The sequence below is a fragment of the Tursiops truncatus genome, unplaced genomic scaffold (assembly GCF_011762595.2).
Source record: "Tursiops truncatus isolate mTurTru1 unplaced genomic scaffold, mTurTru1.mat.Y mat_scaffold_129_arrow_ctg1, whole genome shotgun sequence".
Classification (NCBI taxonomy): Eukaryota; Metazoa; Chordata; class Mammalia; order Artiodactyla; family Delphinidae; genus Tursiops; species Tursiops truncatus.
The window spans coordinates 39,713-60,004 of NW_022983179.1; the positions used below are offsets into that span (position 1 = coordinate 39,713).

At 46.4% G+C, this 20,292-nt stretch overlaps 1 protein-coding gene across 1 annotated transcript in view; it reads left to right on the top strand.

Moving 5' to 3' along the window:
- TMEM185A (transmembrane protein 185A) overlaps positions 1-19,830 on the top strand; it is a 31,251-nt gene extending 11,421 nt beyond the window's left edge. The window contains exons 2-7 of the mRNA XM_033850383.2: positions 5,121-5,297; positions 7,461-7,668; positions 12,649-12,732; positions 15,881-16,057; positions 16,906-17,029; positions 18,203-19,830. Coding sequence (XP_033706274.1) covers positions 5,121-5,297; positions 7,461-7,668; positions 12,649-12,732; positions 15,881-16,057; positions 16,906-17,029; positions 18,203-18,447 — 1,015 coding nt within the window. The 3' untranslated portion in view covers positions 18,448-19,830. The remainder of the gene's footprint in view (positions 1-5,120; positions 5,298-7,460; positions 7,669-12,648; positions 12,733-15,880; positions 16,058-16,905; positions 17,030-18,202) is intronic.
- Positions 19,831-20,292: the final 462 nt, after the last annotated feature.

Consider the following 20,292-nt stretch of genomic DNA (forward strand, 5'->3'; position numbering starts at 1 on the left):
CCCATTGTGGACCTTTAGCCTCCAGAACTATAACAGAATAAATGTGTATTGTTTTAAACCATCAAGTTCATAGTAATTTGTTATAGCAACCATAGGAAACTAATAGAGGATGTAAATTTTAACAATATTGATTTTTTTAATCTATAAAAATGGTGTATCTCTCCATTTATTTAGATCTTTAATTTTTTGGTAGTGTTAGGTTTCAGAGTATGTCTTGCACATATTTTGTTAAATTTATCTCTAAGTATTTCATATTTTGATACTGTTGTCAATGGTAGTTTTTCATAAACTTTTAATTTTAAATATTATTAGGTTTATAGGAAAGTTGCAGTAAATGATAGTTTTTTTTTTAAAAAAGTGTCCATTTTCTCATTGCTAGCATATAGAAATGCAGTACATTTTTTTGTATATTTACCTTGTATCCTGCAACTTTTGCTAAATTCACTTATTAGATTTAGTAGCTTCTTTGGTAGAGTACTTAAGATTTTCTACATAGACATCATGTTGTCTGCAAATATCAGATTTACTCCTTCCTTTTGAATCTTTATCCCCTTTATTTCTTTTTCTTGTATTATATTTGTGGCTAGAACCTCCAGTACAGTGTTGAATAGATGTATTGAAGTGGACATACTTGCCTGGTTTCCAGTCGTAGGGGGAAGGTATTTAGTCTTTAACCATTAAGCATTTTTAACTAGGTTTTTTTCTAGATACCCTTCTAGCCCTAATTAGTTTAGAGCTTTTATCTTGAGTGAGTAGTGAATTATGTCAAATGTTTTTTCTGGAACTATTGAATAATCATATGGCTTCTCTTTTTCATTCTATTAATACAGTGAGTTACATTAACTGATTTCCAATGTTAAGTGAAACTTGCAGTCCTGGCTAAAGCACACTTAATCATAATGTAATATCCTTTTTATATATTGCTGGATTCAATATCCTGTTTTTTAGGGGTTTTGCATCTGTCTTCATGAAGGATACTGGTATGTAGTTTTCTTTCTTGGTCAGGTTTGGGTATCAGGGTAATGCTGGCTTCATAAAATACTGGGAAATGTTCCCCTCTCATCTTTTTCTGCAAGAGTTTGTGAAAAATTGGTACTATTTCTTCCTTATGTGTTTGGTAGATTTTGTCTGGCCCTGACATTTTCTTTGTGAGAAGGAGTCCAACTGCAATTTCAGTTTTTTAAATAGATATAGGAATATAAATATTTCTTCTTGTGTGAACTTTAATAATATCTTTATTTCAAGAAATGTATGTGCATAAAATTGTTCATAATATCCACTTCTAATCCCTGTAATGTTTGTAGGATTTGTAGTGATGTCCCCGCTTTCATTCTTTGTATTGGTAATTTGTGTCTACTGTTTCTTTTCTGATAACTCTAGGTATAGGTTTACCAATTTTCTTGATCTTTTCAGAGAACCAGCTTTTAGTTTCATTGATTTCTTTTTTCTTATGTGGACCATTTTTACAGTCTTTATTGAATTTGTTACAATATTGTTTCTGTTTTATGTTTTGGCTTTTTGGCTGCAAGGCATATGGGATCTTAGCTCCCCGACCAGGGATTGAACCTGCACCCCCTGCAATGGAAGGTGACGTTTTAATCACTGGACTGCCAGGGAAGTCCCTAGTTTCATTGATTTTTCTCTAACATGTTTCTTACTTAGTTCATTGATATTTGTGTGTATATTTATTATTTACTTCCATTCATTTTTTTAAAATTTCCTTCTCTTCCTAGTTTTTTAAGGTGAATCATAGATCGTTGACTTGAGAACTTTTCTACTTAGCGTTTGATGCTGTAAATTCCCCTTAAGTATTGCTTTAGCTGTATCTCACATATTTTGGTATGTTGTGTTTTCACTTTCATTTAGTCCAGAATTTTAAAAATTTTCCTTGTGTTTTTTTTTTTCTTTTACCTATGGATTATTTAGAAGAGTATTGTTTAATTTGTAAGTATTTTGAGAATTTTTCAAATATCTTTAAGTTATTGACTTTTAGTTTAATCTCATTGTGCTTAGAGATTTACTTTGTATGATTTCAGTCCTTTTACATTTGTTGAGGATTGTTTTATGGCCCAGAATTCAGTCTGTCTTTGTGAATGTTCCATGTGCACCCAAATTTGCACTTGAATTTGTATTCGGCTGTTGTTGGGAGGAATGCTTTATCAATATCAATTAGGTCATGTTGGTTGATAGTGTTATTACAAACTTGTATATCCTTAGTAATTCTCTATGTGTTCTATCAGTTACTGAGAGAGAAGTGTTAATTTCCAGTAATAGTTGTGGATTTTTCTGTTTCTCCTTAATGTTTTAATTATTAATGTTTTCTACGTGTATTTTGAAGCTTTGCTATTAGGTACATAAATATTTACAGTTGCTAGATCCTCCTCCAACACAAATCACCTCTTTATCATTATGTATGCTCCTGTTTGTCCCTGGTAATATTCCTTGTTCAAAAATATATCTTAGGGCTTCCCTGGTGGCACAGTGGTTGGGAGTCCGCCTGCCGATGCAGGGGGCGCGGGTTCGTGCCCCGGTCTGGGAGGATCCTGTGTGTCGCGGAGCGGCTGGGCCCGTGGGCCATGGCCGCTGATCCTGCGCGTCCGGAGCCTGTGCTCCGCAACGGGAGAGGCCACAACAGTGAGAGGCCCGCGTACCAAAAAAAAAAAAATATATGTATGTATATATATATATATATATATATAAACCTTATATTGTGGTAGGCAGAATGATTCCCCCAGAGACATCCAGGCCATTAAGCCCTGGAACCTATGAATATGTTATGTTACACGGTAAAGGGGATTTTGCAGATGTCTTTAAGGTTACAGTATTAGTTTTTATTGCATCTGTGACAAATCACCACAGATTTAGTGTCTTAAAACTACACAAACTTATTATCTCATAGTTCTGTAGGTCAGAAGTACAGGTACAGCATGGCTCAGTTGGATCTTCTGCTTAGAGTCTCACAAGGCTGGAATCAAGGTGTCAGCAGGGCTCTGTACCTTTCTTGAGGCTCTGGAGATTAATCTGCTTCCAAACTCATTTGGGTTGTTGTCAGAATTTAGTTCCTCGTGGTTGTAGGGCTAACGACCCCATTTCCTTGCTGGCTGTCAGCTAGGAGTTATTCTCACCTTCTAGAGTCGGCTTGCATTCCTTGGCTCATGACTCCCGTCCTCCATCTTCAAAGCCAGCAAAGGCAGGTGGAGTCCTTCTCACTTTTGGAATCTCACTGACTTCCCCTTCTGCCTTATCTCTCCTCTTCTGCCACATCTCTCTGACTTACTTGTATGCCTTCCTCTTCTGCTTTTAAGGGCTCATGTGATTACATTGGACACAACTGGATAATCTGGGATAATCTCCATATTTTAAAGTTGGCTGATTAGTACCCTTAATTCCATCTGCAGAGTCCTTTCATGGTAGTACGTAGATTAGTGCTTGACTGAATAACTGAGGACAGGAATCTTGGGGAACATATTTAGAATTCTGCCTACCACAGTTGTGGACTTTAAGATAGGAAGAGTATCCTGGATTATCCAGGTGGACCCAATCTAATCACATAAGGTCTTAAAAGCATAGCACTTTCTCTGGAAGCAGGAGCCATATGGCAAAAGAAGTCAGAAGCATGAGAAAGATTCGATATGCTGCTGCTGGCTTTGAATGTAGAGGCCTATGTTCTTCTCAGAGAGAGAACCCTAGGACCTAAGGGCAGCCTCCAGCTGACAGCCAGCAAAGAAACTAAGATCTTAGCCCTACAACCACAAGAAACAGGATTGCCAACAACCTGAATGAACTTGGAAACAGATTCTTCCCAGAGTCACCCGAGAAGAGCCCAGTCAACTGACATCTTGATTTAATTTATGAGACTCTGAGCAGAGAAACCAACTAAGCCTGTCTGGACTTCTGACACACACAGCTGTGAGATAATAAATTTGTGTTCTTTTAAGCTGCTAAGTTTGTGGTAATTTGTTATAGCAGCAATAGAAGACTAAAACAGATATTAGTAAAGTCACTCTTTCTTCTGGTTAGTGTTTGCCTGGTATAACTTTTTCTGTCCTTATTATCTGTCACTTTGTAGATAGATAAAGTAGGTTTCTTATGGATAGCATATAGTTCTCTTGCTGTTTTAAATCCAGCCTGACAATCTTTGTCTTTTAATTGGTAATTAGACCATTTATATTTCATGTAATTGTCAATGGGGTTGGGTTTTAACTGCCTTCTTACTGCAGTCTGGAAATTGCCTCCAGGCAGTAAGCTGGGGCATTGATAGAGTTTATCTCCTTTGTTTTCTTTCTTTCTGCCATCATGGTCCTTCACTGCCTGTTGTTCACTGTCTGAAAACTGTTGTTTCATATATTTTGTCCAGTTTCTTGTTTAAGGTGGGAAGGAAAACTCCATCCCTCTTACTGTATCAAAGCTGGAAGTAGAAGTCCTCAACTATGTAATTTCTAATTAATATTTTAAAAACATCCTCTTCATGAAGTCCCTTTTATGTGAAATATAAGTGTATGTTTATATGTATAATCCAGTCACAAAAAGGATAATACATATACTAAAATATTACTGTATATGAATATGGCAGATGGCTACCTGTTTAAAAATAGAATCAAATAATTAGTCAGTGACAGAACTTGACCATATCCTGAACCTGTCCACTGTTTTCAGTCTCCATGTCTTGATGGCTAGTTCCTTCTGCTTGGAGTGCTTCCTCAGCTCCTATCCTTTCCTGCCTGGCAGCTTTCCATGTATCCTCCAGAACCAGCTCCAGGGTCATCACCTCTCTGCTTCCCAGTCCCCCCAGACAGAATCCGTATTTCTTCTTCTGGACTGCCGTCACACTCCACCCATAGAACCATTATGGCACAGGCCATGCTGTGCTGTAAGTATATGTTTCTGTGTGGACTCCCTCCTACCAGGAAGCCCTGGGAAGCAGGAAACTTATTTTAGTCTTCTTTATATTTGTCTTGTCCTCTAACAACAGTATGTCTTCTACATAGAATTTTTGATGTATGATTATTGAATTAGTGACTCTCTTCATGTGCTAGAAGGCAATGTTGTTATTACTCCTCATTTTAATATCACATATTTGTAAGCGTGAATCCTCTTTAATCATTTTGCTTTTCTCCCAGTAAATTCCTCATCTATGCCTGTCTGCTGCTGTTCTCTGTGTTGCTGGCCCTTCGTCTGGATGGCATCATTCAGTGGAGTTACTGGGCTGTCTTTGCTCCAATATGGCTGTGGAAGTTAATGGTCATTGTTGGAGCCTCGGTTGGAACTGGAGTCTGGGCACGAAATCCCCAATATCGGTAATACTGCTTTATAAAACCTTTTGGTCTCTACTCTGAGCCGAGGGGGGGCAGTATCTTGTTTTTCACTTTATCAAAAGTCAGGACTATTTTCTTTTCTACCTCTCTGAAGTTTTCTAAGAACTATAATATAGGCAAGCTGAGTTCTGTTTTAAGTTTTTAAAAATTAAGTGTTTGCTATCCACTTTTTAACAAATGCACTGTTATTTTAGGTGCTTAAGTTCCTAGCCAGCCTACAAAAGCTTAAGTAATCTAACATGCATCCAAAGTATAGAACTGTTATACCATGCTAGACAAGGACGTATAAAACCATCATGTTTGTAGGAGCAGTTCTACAAACCACAGGTCTAGCTTTGGCCATCAGGGATATATCCTTCTCCACTCAGTCCTGGAACTGGGTCTCCCCTTGTCCCAATCTCCTAGTCCTGGGGTTTTAGGACTGTTAGTGTGGAGGAGGCAGCTTGGCCAGGAAACAGTTAGGTCCTGAGACAGGAAAAGGTGAGACCCAGATGCCGTGAAGGAGAGCAGAGCCTTGGGGGCCGGGCAGAGGCGTACCCTTTACCTTCACCCCCACCTCCCCTCACGCCTTTCTTCTTGGACGGTGTTCTGGTCCAAGTTCCTGTCGTGAGCTCACTCCAGTGTGCAGCCTGGTGCTGCTGGGGCCCACAAGAGTCTCTCTGCTCTCCCTCACAAAGTTTGGAACTTTGGAAAGGAAAAAGGGGGACTTGAGAGTGAGGGGCTGTTCTAAACCATCACCAGGAAGATGAGGAGTGAAGAAATGCCGGGTAGGCAGGTGGGGAGAGAAGAGGGGGACAGTGCAGCTGCTCATGTGAGAAAAGTGTAGAAGTGGGGACCATCTCAACTTGTTTAAATCTTTGTTATGAACTTTAAAAATGAGATTTAGATCGAGTAAAATATGTTACCACATACGTATCTAAGAACTTGAAAATAGCTACACAAAGAGCCCTGGCAGATGGGGGACATTCATGTGTAGCTTAGATTTTTTAAGTTCTTAGGTTTTTCTTTTTTAAGATTACCTGTGTGGCCATAAATCTTTTATTTTTTATGAGGTATTTTCAGATATCTAATGTTTGCTACTCAAAGAATGAAAAGTTACATAGCTAAACATTTTAAGTTCCACTAGTTATTTAGAAGCTATCTGAACTTTTCTCTGTTGGTTACATTTAAGATTCCTTTCAAGATTCCCTTAAGAAAAGGAATTGTATGTGCGTAGTTGAATGTCCTGAATGTACAGACATGGTCATTCTAGTGTCAGTACTGTCCAATGGAACATTGTTGGGTCCTATAGAAATAACCACTGACCTCATTTTCTCTGTGTCCTAAATTTACAAGCATTTATCACCAACATGACACATCACAAATGTTCATCTATATTTTGAATGAAGCACAGTCAGCCTTGCAAATGCATTGTTAAGCATTTTCCTGATTAGTGGCCTTATTATTTTTTTAATTGTTAACCTATTAAGTCCAAGCATGATCCTTAAGCAGCTTTAACTGATTTAAAGAACAGTTTTAATGGCTCTTCTTTATCATCTGCAGGTGTCAATTCATCCTAATGGAATAGAAAGGAAAATAAAAAGGCATTCACAATTTTATTTGCATTTTAAAATAGCACCTAACAATAGTTGCTGTATTTTCTTGAAATAGCACACACTTATTCATAAAACTAGAGCTATTTTGATAGTATTGCATGAAATGTGATTTACATGGTTTTTAATTCATTGAGAGACAGGGATCGTGAGATTTAAGGGGTATTTCAGATTTTAGCAGTAGAAGCAATCAGCTTAAATAATCTTGGAAGTAGTTGAACTTAAAGTTATGAACCAGAGTGTTTATGTGCACTGTCAGGAAGTAATAACTGTGGCTCTTGCTTCTGAGAATATCTTTATTCCGTTCAAAGTCTGAGTCTGGTTTGGCTGTAAATGTTCATTTCTCGTCCTGTAGTAGTTCTTTGACGTTTGAAAGATTGCCTGTTAAGGAGGAATGTTGATTTAGCTTTCTACCTGATTTTCCTGAGCCTTTTGTTAAATTTACAAATACGGTCCTTAGTACCCACGTAAGCTGGCATTTGCCCTGAGCTGCCTGCTTGTTACGGAGACTCCGAGCTGAGGGTGTTTTTCTTCGCCTTCTGTCCCTTTCCAGAGCAGAAGGGGAAACGTGTGTGGAGTTCAAGGCGATGCTGATCGCGGTGGGCATCCACTTGCTGCTGCTGATGTTTGAAGTGCTGGTCTGCGACAGGATCGAGCGAGGCAGCCACTTCTGGCTCCTGGTCTTCATGCCGCTCTTCTTCGTTTCCCCAGTGTCTGTGGCAGCCTGTGTTTGGGGCTTTCGACATGACAGGTCACTGGAGGTGAGCCTTCGTATATTTAAGCAGGTTTTAAAATGCAAAATCGTTTGGTCAGTTATTGTAATGGAGACCTCTTGTCCTTGGTTAGGAAGAGGTTGATCACTAACGCTAGATCATGGTACGTAAGGAAACGAAAGATGATGGAAATAATCATGTTTCTCTTTCTTGACTTAGAACGCTGGTTTTTCACTGAGGCCATCAGGCTTCTTCCAGCTTCACGTCTTTCCCTGCCCACCTGGATCAGCCAGCTTCTCCAGAGAAACAGAACCAGTAGGATAGATGTAGATGTAGATATAGACGTAGATGTGCGGCTAGATATACACATGGGGAGGTTTATTTGAAGGAGCTGGCAAGTCTGAAATTGATGGCGCAGGCTGGCGGGCTGGAGACTCAGCAGGATATCTCCCTCTCCAGGAAACCTCAGTTTTTGCTCTTCAGGCCTTTTAACTGATTGGATGAGACCTACCCACATCATGGAGGGAAATCTCCTTTTCTTAAAGTCAGTACCCTTACAGCAATACCTAGATTATAGTTTGGTTAAACGACCGGGTACTACAGCCCAGCCAAGCTGACGTGTAAAACTAACCAGCACAGCACCTCAGACCCCATGACCAGCACTTTGTCTGCTCCCTGGCTAGCTTATCCTGATGGGCCTATATGTTCATTTAGTAAGCATTTATCGAGTATTTACTATACGCCAAGCCCTCTTGGCCTAAATGTAAGGGATACACACACGAATGAAAAAGCAATACTAGCAATGCTAATAGTAGTAATGAAAATAATAGCAGGTAATATTTATTGACCACTTGCTGTGTACCAGGCCTGGGGCTGGACGCTTCCATGCAGTAGGATCTCGTTGAAGATCTGCAGCAACCCCGTGACGTGGCTGCACTTGCCACCCCTGGTTTCCAGAAAGGGTAGGGAATTTGTTCCTGGCCGCTTATCCAGGGGCAGGGCCAGGATTCCATTGCAGGCAGCCTGACTCCAAAGCCCATGCGCCGAACTGCCCAGAAGCTGAGGGCCCGCAGCCGGGTCCAGAATGGCTCGAGGGGGGAAACTGGACACTGTGGATGCCGTGTTGAGCTGCGCGGGTCGAGAGCAGAGAAAGAAGACCGCAGTTGGTCAGAAGGGAGAGTGGGAGCTGGTGGGTGGCAGCTCAGGGTACTTGAACCTGGCGAGGGAGGTACCCACAGTGGGAGAGTGATGGAGCCAGGCCCCGGGGCACCACTGGGAACAGGGCCCCGAGTGACAGGAGCAGCTGTGCCTGGCACGGGGAGAGCGACCCCTCAGCCCTGGTCCGGGCGGCCATGGAGGGAGGGGAGCCCTGGGGGCCTGCTCTCAGCCTCCCTGCGCTTGCCCTCCCGCTTCAGACCCTCTGCCCCGCCAGGTCCTCCAAGAATTTGCTCTTGAACTGGTCCACTCTCCAGCGACCTCGCTCTCTCATCTGAAAGGGAAAACAGAAAACAGCAGCAATACCCCCTCAGGCCTCCGTTTGCCTCTCGTGCGTCTTCCTTCCTCACAGAAAGGCTCTGGGAAGCAGTGCGGCAGGGACCCCGCATTCCCTGCTCCGGCACGTGCTCCCCGTGGCCTGTGGCCTCATCCGGGGGCCTCTTGAGCCCCCATCTTGTCTGGCCGCTGGCCGCGCTGTAGCTCCTGACACCCCTGGTCCCTCGACCAGTCTGGCCACCTCTGCCTGCGTTCAGCTCCTTCTCTGAAGTATTCTTCCTCCGTCCGCTCCTTGCACGTTGCTGTTGCATAGGATTCTAGTCCTGGGCGTTTTCTGTCCTCACTGCGTGCACTTCCTCTGAATGATCTTGTTCACACTTCCTGCCTCCACTGCCGTACGTGCTCTCACTTCCTAAATTCGCATTTGTAAACTCCGATTTCTACACGAGCTCCAGACTCATCCAACTTCCCCTGAATCTCTATTCCCTGTATTAGTTCGAGGCACCATTTCCACCCAGTCACACTTACCTGTCTACTTTGTGCCTCTGTTGCTTTGCATTTTTCTCTGTTATCTGAGCAAAATGAAGTAAAACCAAGCTTTAAAAATCATTTATAAAAGCTTACATTAAGCAAAATCACTGAGATCAAAGCGTCTCGATTTTACCTGTTTGGGGCCGTGTTTCTCAGTGGGGCTGGGTATGCTCTTGGCGTTTTGGATAGGAAATGTTTTGTTGAACAGGACTGTGCCCTGCATTTCAGGACACTTATCCCTGACCTCTGCCCACTAAACACTAGCGGAGGTGCTCCCTCAAGTCATTGTGACAGCCATTAGGGCCCCTGCACATGTCCTAGCTCTTCCGCAGGTGAGCAGCATTACCCAGGTTGAAAAGCGCTCAGAAAGTTCTATAAATACTGTTGGATGAGGGCTGAGGAGGAGGTTTAAGAAAACTGAAAATTTGGAACTTTGTTTCTTAGAAAGTAAAAGCATGTACAAGGGCTAGGACTATACTGGGCACGAAACCGTATTTTCCTAATGCAGTGTGGCCACACTCTTGGCAATCTACCTATGAGAAGAAAGCACATGCCAAGAGTTGAGCTCCCTCCTGGTTCTTGTGTCCCAGGAGGAGTACCTACGTTGGCTAGGGGGTGACTGGGGCTAGGTTCCCCCAGAGCCCTGAAGGAGGAGTCCGGGTGAGCCAGGGTGCCCTGTGCAGGTAGGAAGGGGATGGTATTTTTCAGGCAGAGGAAATAACACATAAGAAGCCGTAGATGCAGAAGAAAGTCTGTCATGTTGAGTGGACCAGTGACTCAGATATGACTGGAGCACAGTTTTGTAAGGTGCAGAGAGTCCTAGAGGTGGAACATGGTGATGGTGTCACAGCCACAGTCATACGGCGGTGATATGAATGAACGTACTTAACACCATTAAACTGTACCCTGAAAGACGGTCAGGACAAAGAGGGTAAGTTTTACATTACGTGTATTTTTCCACAGTAAAAAGAAAAAAAATGCCTGGAGCATGAAGTACAAAGGAGGGAGCCGGGGAGGAGGGGGTCTGCATAGAGGGATTGGGCTGAGTAAGGGCCAGTCCTCAGTCCTCAAGGCGTTGCTGAGCTTCCCAGGGCACCATAATGAGCTCCCAGGGGCACCATGGGATACCAGACATTTCCGAGGGAAAAGCAGTGACCCCTGACATCTGTAGGGACACCCTACGGACTACTAGCTCCGTGTAGTTTAGGGCTTCACTATGAGGCCACACTACGTTCATTTCGATAGTGTCATGGAGGAGTCTAAGTTGTTGGCAGTTGCTGGGATGAGAAGGCAGTGCTGTGCAAACATGCATACGGAGAGCGGGTGATGAGGAATGCTGCAGTGCCAGCAGGCACACACGTCCCACCAGGAATTACTTGTAGTTAGTTAAGAATGGGACACACAGAATATTTTTCTTTCAATTAACGTGAGGTAATTTTTTTTTAGATGGCTACTTAGGATAAGCACTCAGTTTAGATCTAATGACTTAAATCAGTGGAACTGTTAGGTGTTTCTTTTGGCCCAGAGGCCTCAGAAAGAATTGCTGAGTCGCTAAATGCCCTGGGAACTGGGAACTTTGGGGCAGCTCTGGGCCAGGTCACGTGGCGTCCTGTGACTTTCATCCTGTGGGCAGTGATGAGCCCTTGAAGAGCAGTGAGCACTGCAGCCAGAAAGGAGGGCCGCCTGCGGGGCATTCGGGAGCACGAGGGCCCGAGGAAGCAGGAGTAGTCGGGATGGGGGCCGGGCTAGGGATGCTAGAGAAGTCTGCACGGTGGAGGACAGGGCCAAGTGCCTGAGCCTGAGGGTGTGGGAAACAGAATGCGGGCTGCCCTCCTGTGTCCTGATTTGGGGAATCAGGCCGCAGCGGTAGCTCCCGGTGAGACAGGGTGAAGGCAGCAAGGTGCGGGAGGTGGGGTAATGAACTCGGGGGAGAAGGGCTTCCTCTGAAGTGCCTCAGGGAGAGTCGGCTCTGGGCCACAGCAGGAAGGCCAAGGTGGAGACAGGTTGGAGAAGCGAGCAGTAGGAGGTCGCGCAGGCCAGGGATGTGGAGGCTGGCTCTGCTCCCCACCCCAGGGCAGGGTGAGGGAGTGAAAGCACGTGTGTTTGTGTCTGAGTCTCTACAGTGGGGAGAGAGGCTGAGTTTAAGGCTTTGGGGGGCATCACCATGTAAGGAGAGGAAAAGGCACATGAAAGGGAAGTGTCAGAGGCCAGGAGGATGGCGAGACTGCACGCTGGGATCCTCGGAGGAGGGAGGAGTGGCGGGCAATCTCCCACGCTGCAGACGCCCAGTAGGATGCCAGCTGAAGTGGTCCGACGCTGCAGAGCTGATCAGGTGACCTTGATGAAAGCAGTTTCCCGGTGGTCCTGAGGGTGGAGGCCGGGCCACAGTGGGTGGAGCTTGGAGTGGCAGGGGTGGCCGTAGGGACTCGAGTGTCTATGGTGTCTCACAGAGCTTGATGGTTTGGGGTTATTTTGTGTTGAATGGGAATGAGTTGAACATGTTTCTGTGCTTCTGGGAAGGATCGTGGAGTGGCGGGGTTAAAGATGCAATAAAGAATCCGTAATTGATGTCTTGATGTGACAGGGTCCTCGAGGAGCCAGAAAGGAAGGGGTGGGATGCAGGCTGAGTTCCAGGTACAAGAAGAAAGCAGTACAGGGATGATTAAGAACAGAGATGTTTGTGGGTAGGCGCAGAAAGAAAGCTGGGGGAGACCACCAGAGATTGCGTCTCTGCAGATCGCGAGCCTGGAGACAGGCCATTGCCTGGATGAGCATAAAGGGCCGAGCAGCCACTGAGCAGAGGACGAGGCCCAAGGCCAGGCCAGGTTCCTCCTTGACACAGCACTGCTTTGCTCCTCCGGTGCTGAGAATCAGGAGGTTGCAACTTGACATAATAAAACTTTTGCTGCATTATAATTTGCATTGCCTTTTAGTGTGTTAACCAAACAATTGTGGTATTGAATGCAACCGTTATTTTGTTTAACTGATTCTTCTCTTCATTTTTAGTTAGAAATCCTGTGTTCTGTCAACATTCTCCAGTTCATATTCATTGCCTTAAGACTGGACAAGATCATCCACTGGCCGTGGCTTGTATGTAACTTTTTAAATCCTTAAATAAACTTTTCTTTTTATTATAAAAGTCATTCGTGTTTATTGTAGAAATGTCGGAAAAGACAGGCAAGCGAAGGTAATAGGATAATAATCACCCATAATCCACTGGGAGATAACATGGTTAGTGTTTTTTGTTTCCTTGTTTGGGGGTTTATTGTTTCATAAAGATAATTGAGATCATACTGCATGTATAATTTGGTATCCTGCTTTGTTGTTCTAATGTTGTATTATAAGCATTTTTACATGTCAATAAAAGGTTCTTATAAGCATGACTTTTCAAGTTTAATTGATGCAAAATATTCTTCAAATACATTTATGAGACCGTCCCCTCATTTCCGAATATTGAAGTTGTTACCGGTGTTTTACAATTATAAATCATGCTGCAGCATATAATTTTGTGCATAAAAATCTTTGCCTGTTTTTTTTTTCATTGTTTTCCTAGGAAGGACTACAGAAACAGTATTACTGGGCCAGAGGGTGGGAACTTTTTGAGATGTTGAAATACAAACTGCACTGCCAACTCCCTTTTCCAAAAAGCTATGCCAGTTTACACTCCTGCCAGGGGTGAAGTCTGAGTCATGCGAGTGACCTCTTGCTTCCGTTAATGGGTGTTCGGTTAAAACTGATTGTGCATAGATAGACAGAAGAATGGATGGAGAGAGAGAGATATATGGCAAGCTGCAAATTAGAGAAAACAGTACGGTTTCAACTAGTAACGCATAGAAAGAAGATGAGACAAAAGGTAGAAGAATTATCTTGCCTCTGGGAGGCGAGGTCTTGCCAGGGTTTGGGGTTTTCTCCCCGGCCCCACCCTGCTTGATGTGTACTTTTGTACATAAGACATTGTCTGTGATTAACATGGTTTACCTTTAAAAAAAGAAAGAACAAAGGTAAAAAATATAGTTAAAGAAAAAGAAAATATTCATTTGGCGACAAGGAAGAAAATATGGGAACATAAGTTACCTCTCTAGTGAATAAAGACAAGATCCATCCCTTCTGCCTAAAATCTCTGATAAAACATTCATAATAAAACATACTGTTGAGGCGCCCATCTTCCATCTTCAGGCTGCTGTGTCTAGAGAACAGTAATTGGTTCAGAGCTTTCTGTTGTGCCATGGAGGAAACAAATCTGGGTAAGACCAAAATTTTAGTGTAAGGTGAAATCAGAAAAAAAAAAGATTAGGAATTGTGCATGTTTTCTAAAGATGAACAGAGGAATTTTTCCAGCCCCAATCCTGTGCAAGCCCCAGCAGATGAAGCAGCCAGATTGCAGGTTTCCCACAGTGTTCAAGAGAAACCAAGTGAGGCTGGTCGCTAACATTCCACCCACGAGGACCAGGCCTCTAAGTGAGTCTGTTCCCAGACGTGCTTTAGGAGGAGGGACATAAGGGGAAGCTGTGCACAGCAAACATCCAGTCAGGAGCTCTGAGCTCCTCAGAAGGATTAAAACTCATATACCAGCTCAAGTCCTGGGTCTAAAAATGAAAGGTAAAAGTAAAGAAGTGTTAGAAGAAAACATAGGAGAAAAATCTTAGGGATCTGGAGTTAGGTGAAGAGTTCCCGGAAATGGCACCAACAACATGGTCTATAAAAGAAGCTCAAAATTAAAATGAAATTAATGAAAAGACAGGTCACAGACCAGGAGAAAATATTTGCAAAGCAGATGTCTAACCAAGGACATGTATCCAAAGCATCTAAAGAACTCTCAAAACTCTAAAAGCTCAACAACCTAATTTTAAGATTGACAAAAGACTTGAAGCGACTATTCACAACGAAGATAGACATATGGTGAATAAGCACATGAAAAGGACATCACGACCCATTCGGGAAAAGCAAATAAAAACCAGGATGAGGTACCACAGCACACTCATCAAAATGGCAAAGATAAGAACCACAATACCAAGTGCTGGGGCAGACCCGAGGGACCCGGACCCTCGCCCGTCGCTGGTAAAAATGCCAAACTGGGTGGATGCTCTGGAAAACGGCTCGGCAATTTCTTATAAATGAAACATGGAGTTACCATGTGACCTAGGAGTGCCAATCCTGGGTGTTTCCCCTGGAGAAATGTAAACGTACAGCCACACAGAAACCTGGGCACACATGTTTATAGCAGCCTTATTTGCAAGTGCCCAAAGCGGGAAAGCACCAGCATCTCGTTCCCAGGGTGACTGGAGAGCAGGCTGGGGTGCGTCCACCCAGTGGAGCAGCGCTCAGCAGTGAAAAGCAGTGACGTGTAGATACACGCAACGACCTGCAGGCATCTCAGAGATGTGCTGATTGGGAGAAGGGAGCCTCAGGTTACATGCTGTATGAGTCCGTCTCCATCACGTTCTTGAAGAGACAAAAGTGTCGTGATAGAGGACAGAGCAGCAGCTGCCGGGGGTTATGGGTGGGGCGAGGGGGTGACACAGTGATGGGAGAGCACGAGGGAGTCTGGCAGGGTGAAGGAGCTGTCCTGTGTCCTGCCCGAGGCTCCACAGATCTATACGTGTGTGCGTGAGAAGTCATAGAACTGGACACCAAAGGATAACAGTCAATTTTACTGTTTTGTAAGAGAAGACAAAGGGACAACAGATGTACCCAAGGGGGCCATGCAGAAGGGAGAAAAGGTCACACGGGAGGAGCCTGCTGAGGCCCCCAGGACTCATCGTGTGGGCTTGTGTGTGAGGGTGAAACAAGCTCTTTCTGGTATGACAGCAACTGACACAGAACACACCTGGGCGAGGCAGCGGAGACCGAGTGGCGGAAGCCTCCCAGCCTTGACTTGCAAGTTCATGGAGGGCCTGGGCCCCCTGCGCAGCCCAGGTTGCCAAGGAGCCTTTGGCCACAGTGCCTCTGGCAGGATGGGAAGTGACTGGGAAGAGGGGATGTCCGGGTGAGCCAGGGCGCAGGTGGAGGGGAGGCGGGCAGAGCCCGGGGCCCGCTGAGCGAGCTCACGCCTCAGGGCAGTGGCTGTGAGTCCCGTCACCCTGAGGGCTGCCGGGGCAGCAGCAACCCCAACAGTGAGCAGCGGGTCCTCTTCCCACGCTGGCCCCATCCAGGCCTGGCACCGTCTTAAGTGCAGAGATCCAGGAAGGAGTTGGCTCTGCCTACCCTAAAGACCTTTCTTCTCTCCTCCTCCCTTCAGGTCGTGTGTGTCCCCCTGTGGATTCTCATGTCTTTTCTGTGCCTGGTGGTCCTCTACTACATCGTGTGGTCCGTGCTGTTCCTACGCTCCATGGATGTGATCGCGGAGCAGCGGAGGACACACATCACCATGGCGCTGAGCTGGATGACCATTGTCGTGCCACTCCTTACTTTTGAGGTAAGCTTTCGGCAGAACTCTTGAGGCCCAGCAGCCTGCGCTTCCCCAGCACAGCAGCTCCCCGGGCGAGCCTGCCAACAGAGGACCACAGGACAGTCAGAGCGGCCTTTCTTTGGGGACCTGGGGGCTGGCAGTGAGAAGTGTACCTTTCTAGCCACCACGCATCTGAATGTATTGATTTGTCGTCTTCTTTTTTTTTTGAATTAATTAATTTATTTATTTATTTATTTTGGGCTGTGTTGGGTCTTCATTTCTGTGCGAGGGCTTTCTCTAGTTGTGGCAAGCGGGGACCACTCTTCATTGCGGTGCACGGGCCTCTCACTATCGCGGCCTCTCTTGTTGCGGAGCACAGGCTCCAGACGCGCAGGCTCAGCAGTTGTGGCCCACGGGCCTAGTTGCTCCGCGGCACGTGGGATCCTCCCAGACCAGGGCACGAACCCGTGTCCCCTGCGTCAGCAGGCAGACTCTCAACCACTGCGCCACCAGGGAAGCCCCGATTTGTCGTCTTCTAGAAAGAGAAAGTTGGATGTGATATTTTTGTATTTGAGCCCTGTGGAGAATTATAGAGTGGGCACTGTTGACTCCTCCAACCAAACAGCTGCAAGAGTTTCCCAGAACAGTCCTGATGTTGGAAATGTTGTAGGTGGATGGATTTTGCTTAGTCCTGAAGAGCCATATGAAAGCTCTTCTTGTCCTTTCCCCCAGAATGGAGGGTTACCGTTGCCTCCTGTGGAGCGAACGTCCCCCTTATGAGACCTGACGAGGGAGGGGCAGTGCAGTCTGGCTTCAGAGAGGGTCTGTTTTCAGATGCTCCATCGACAGAACCTCAACTGTTTCTCTTTCTTTAGATCCTGCTGGTTCACAAGCTAGACGGCCACAACGCGTTCTCTTGTGTCCCGATATTTGTCCCGCTCTGGCTTTCCTTGATCACTCTCATGGCAACCACATTCGGGCAGAAAGGCGGAAACCACTGTATGTACGCAGCATTTCCGAAGCGCTTGAACTGTGTGTGTGCGTGTGTGTCTGTGTGCCTGATGCGTGGCTGTGTGTGTGTGTGTATGTGGCCCCGCTTTATGAAAAGACGAACCTAAGGACCCCAATCAGGGAGTTTCCCTGGGAAAGGTAGGACTGAAGAAGGCCTGGAATCTTCCAGGGGAAGGGCGTGCCATCAGCCTTGCTTTCGTGGCCCTACGACCGGAGCGGGGCCTGAGCGCGGCAGGCAGCCTCTCTGGGCCCATCCCCTCTGCTGCAACACCGGGACCAAGATTCCTTTTTCCCAGGGGCTCCTGAGGATGAGATGAAAATCCACATCATCGACCAAACCCTGAGCGTCCTCCCAGTGTCTGTTTTGTCCTCGCTCTTGCCAGCATCATTCCTGAGGTCTCCAAGTCTTGTCAGTGGTGCCCGGCTTCTCTCTCTCCCCCTCCACCTGTGTGCTGTGATAGCCCTTTCTGAAGTGCTCTTTGATGAGGGCCCCCTCCTCACTAGACGTTGAGCTCCTTTGCATGTAGGCCCAGAGCACGCCCTTCTGGAAACTAATGCCACCGGGGGTTTTGCCCCAGGAGAGCCAGCACTGAGCTGACGGTTTAGTGGTACCCAGACCAGAAGAACGGGCCTTGGAGAAGGAGCTTTGAGGCCTGGACCAACACATGCCTGCCATCTTCCCGGACTCCAGAGGGTGATGGAGATCCTTTTCTTGGGTGACATTCTTTGTCACACATGTGTTTCTTCTGGGCCGGGAAGACTGGAGGATGTTGACATAGTCCAGACACCGCAGATATTTGAGGCTCGTGAGAGCAATAGTTCGCATACTGGAGGACCCATCAGAATCCCAGGACTGCCCCCCGCCACCCCGCCACAGTTTCTGGTTCAGGAGGTGTGGGCTGGGGCCCAAGATCACATCCCTAACAGGCCCCAGGGAGACATCTGGTAGCTGCCAGTCCAGGAATGCCACCTGCAGAGCTGCAGAGCTGCAGGGCTTCCTTCTTACCCTTAGTCGGTATTGAGGCCTTGCTCAGGCTTCATTCCCAAGACATCAGGATAAAGCACTACAGCGTACAAGGAAAAGTTCTCATTCATGAAAGAAAAGTAACCTGAAATTCAATGGAGACTAGTGTTTGAGAAAGTACATTTCTTCCTTTTCAGGGTGGTTTGGGATTCGCAAGGATTTCTGTCAGTTTCTGCTTGAAATCTGCCCATTTTTGAGAGAATACGGAAACATTTCCTACGACCTCCACCGTGAAGGTAATGAGGAAACTGAAGAAACGCCAGTTCCAGAGCCTCCTAAGATCGCTCCTATGTTTCGAAAGAAGACCAGGGTGGTTATCACCCAGAGCCCTGGGAAGTATGTCCTCCCACCTCCCAAATTAAATATCGAAATGCCAGATTAGACAGCCCCTTCCAGGGCAGATCGTGAGAGGACCTGGCCCGCACTCTCTTCCGCCTTCCTCTGCCTCTCCGTTCACCTCCCCCACCCCCAGAACTGGAGCTGGAGCTGGGTCTCCGGGGACTTCATCTCATGCCTTGTTTGCACTCAATGCCTACCAATGACTCACCGCGACAGGACACGCAGGTGACAGGGGCCTGGAACACGCAGCATGGTGTGGGGTGCGTGTCAGCGGCTGTGGATCTGATGGAGGGAGCCTGTGGAGAGGGAAGAAGTGATTTCCCCCGGGAAGGTGCCTGTGGAGCTGGCTTGGAGCCATCCTGGGTGGCTGATTAGGCCTGAGCAGGAATGGCTACACAGCTGGTTTTCAAAGTGTGAAAATTCCCATCAAAATTGTTATTGAAAAATGTATTTTTGAACCAGGCCGGCCTGGCCGCGTAGCTCAGATGCCCCTGTTGTGGCGTAGTTAGGGGACTGAGAATGGGCCTCGGGCCCCGTGTGCACCCATGCTGCCTCAGCTGGCCTTGCTCCTGCCGTGGACGTCGTTTCTCTCTGGGTTTTTACTGGCCCCATTGGTGAGCCCTTTCTAATGGAGTGACTCCGTGCCTGTATAGTATTTATACAAATATTTTAGCGTTGTAATATACCGTGTTAAATCCTAGTTCTGTACAGTATATTCTGTTAAAGTATTTTTTTACAAGCTTGTACTGAAGACATACGTGTTCTGTTGCAGAAGTAGAGGCCAGTGGCACCCCCGTCCTGCCCATCGGGGTGCCACCCCTTCATGGGACATTGCCATTTCCCCTTCAATTTCTCCACAAACACAGCAGCTGCTACTGCCGGAACGGCCGCAATAAGCAAGAAACTGTGCTTTTTGCTAACATGCTGGGAACACTGACTTGCAGAAAGCCATACAGCACGACTGGAAGCTGGAGCACTGGAGAAGGGTGCCGAGACTAAACGTGGCCATCAGAGTGTGCGCGTTGAGGTCTGGGGCTTTGTGTCTGCCCCCAAGCTGGGCCCATGCTTTTAGCTAGGAGGACCACGACTCCAGGAGCTGGGGGTACAGCCACAAGTCAGAGGGAAGAAAGCAGATGCGATGGGAACAAGCAGGCCGTGAGTAAAAGAAGGTAAAAGGAGCCCTGGCATTGTCACCTGGGAGCAGGGGAGAGGGGGAGAGGGGGCAGCTGCTACCTTGTCTAAACCGGGCTCCGCTGACATCTACCGCGCCCACTGCTCCACCCTGGTGCCAGCCTGTAGGAAGCCTGTGCTGTCTGAAGGGGACACTTGGAATGGTGCCAACTTTCCTGCTTGGTGTATAGCAAATGTAGCCCAATCCACTCTGTTTTTCCCCTTTAGCTGTTCAATAAACTGGTTCATCATTTTCCACGTGCACTGTGCGGGTCTTAATTTGGATATAGTCCAGGATGCTGGAAGTCCTGTCAGCGAGCACAAAAGGGAACCTTGAGCTGCCACCAGCAGCCGAGGGGAGCAGGGGTGGGTGAGCATCTCTCAGGAGTCTCCAGGGACAGCCGGAATATGCACTACAGAGAGGAAAGCGGGAGGCCCAGGGATTCGGCTGTTGGCGGGGGAGCACACGGCCACAATGCTGACAGCTGAGGAGGGGCCCGAGAGTGTTGGCGAGTTCCCAGACATTCTAAAGTGGAACTCGGCTTTTCAGTGGTCCTGAGGCATTGCCCAGTCACGTGGGCACCGAGTACCACTTACATCTATGCAAAATGCACTGTGATTTCTGGGTAGCTGTCTCTAGAGACAGTTAACTCAGGTGGCGTTTCAGCCCACGGTTTGCAAGAATCGACAAGGAAGGCCACCTTTTGCTGGTGATGGA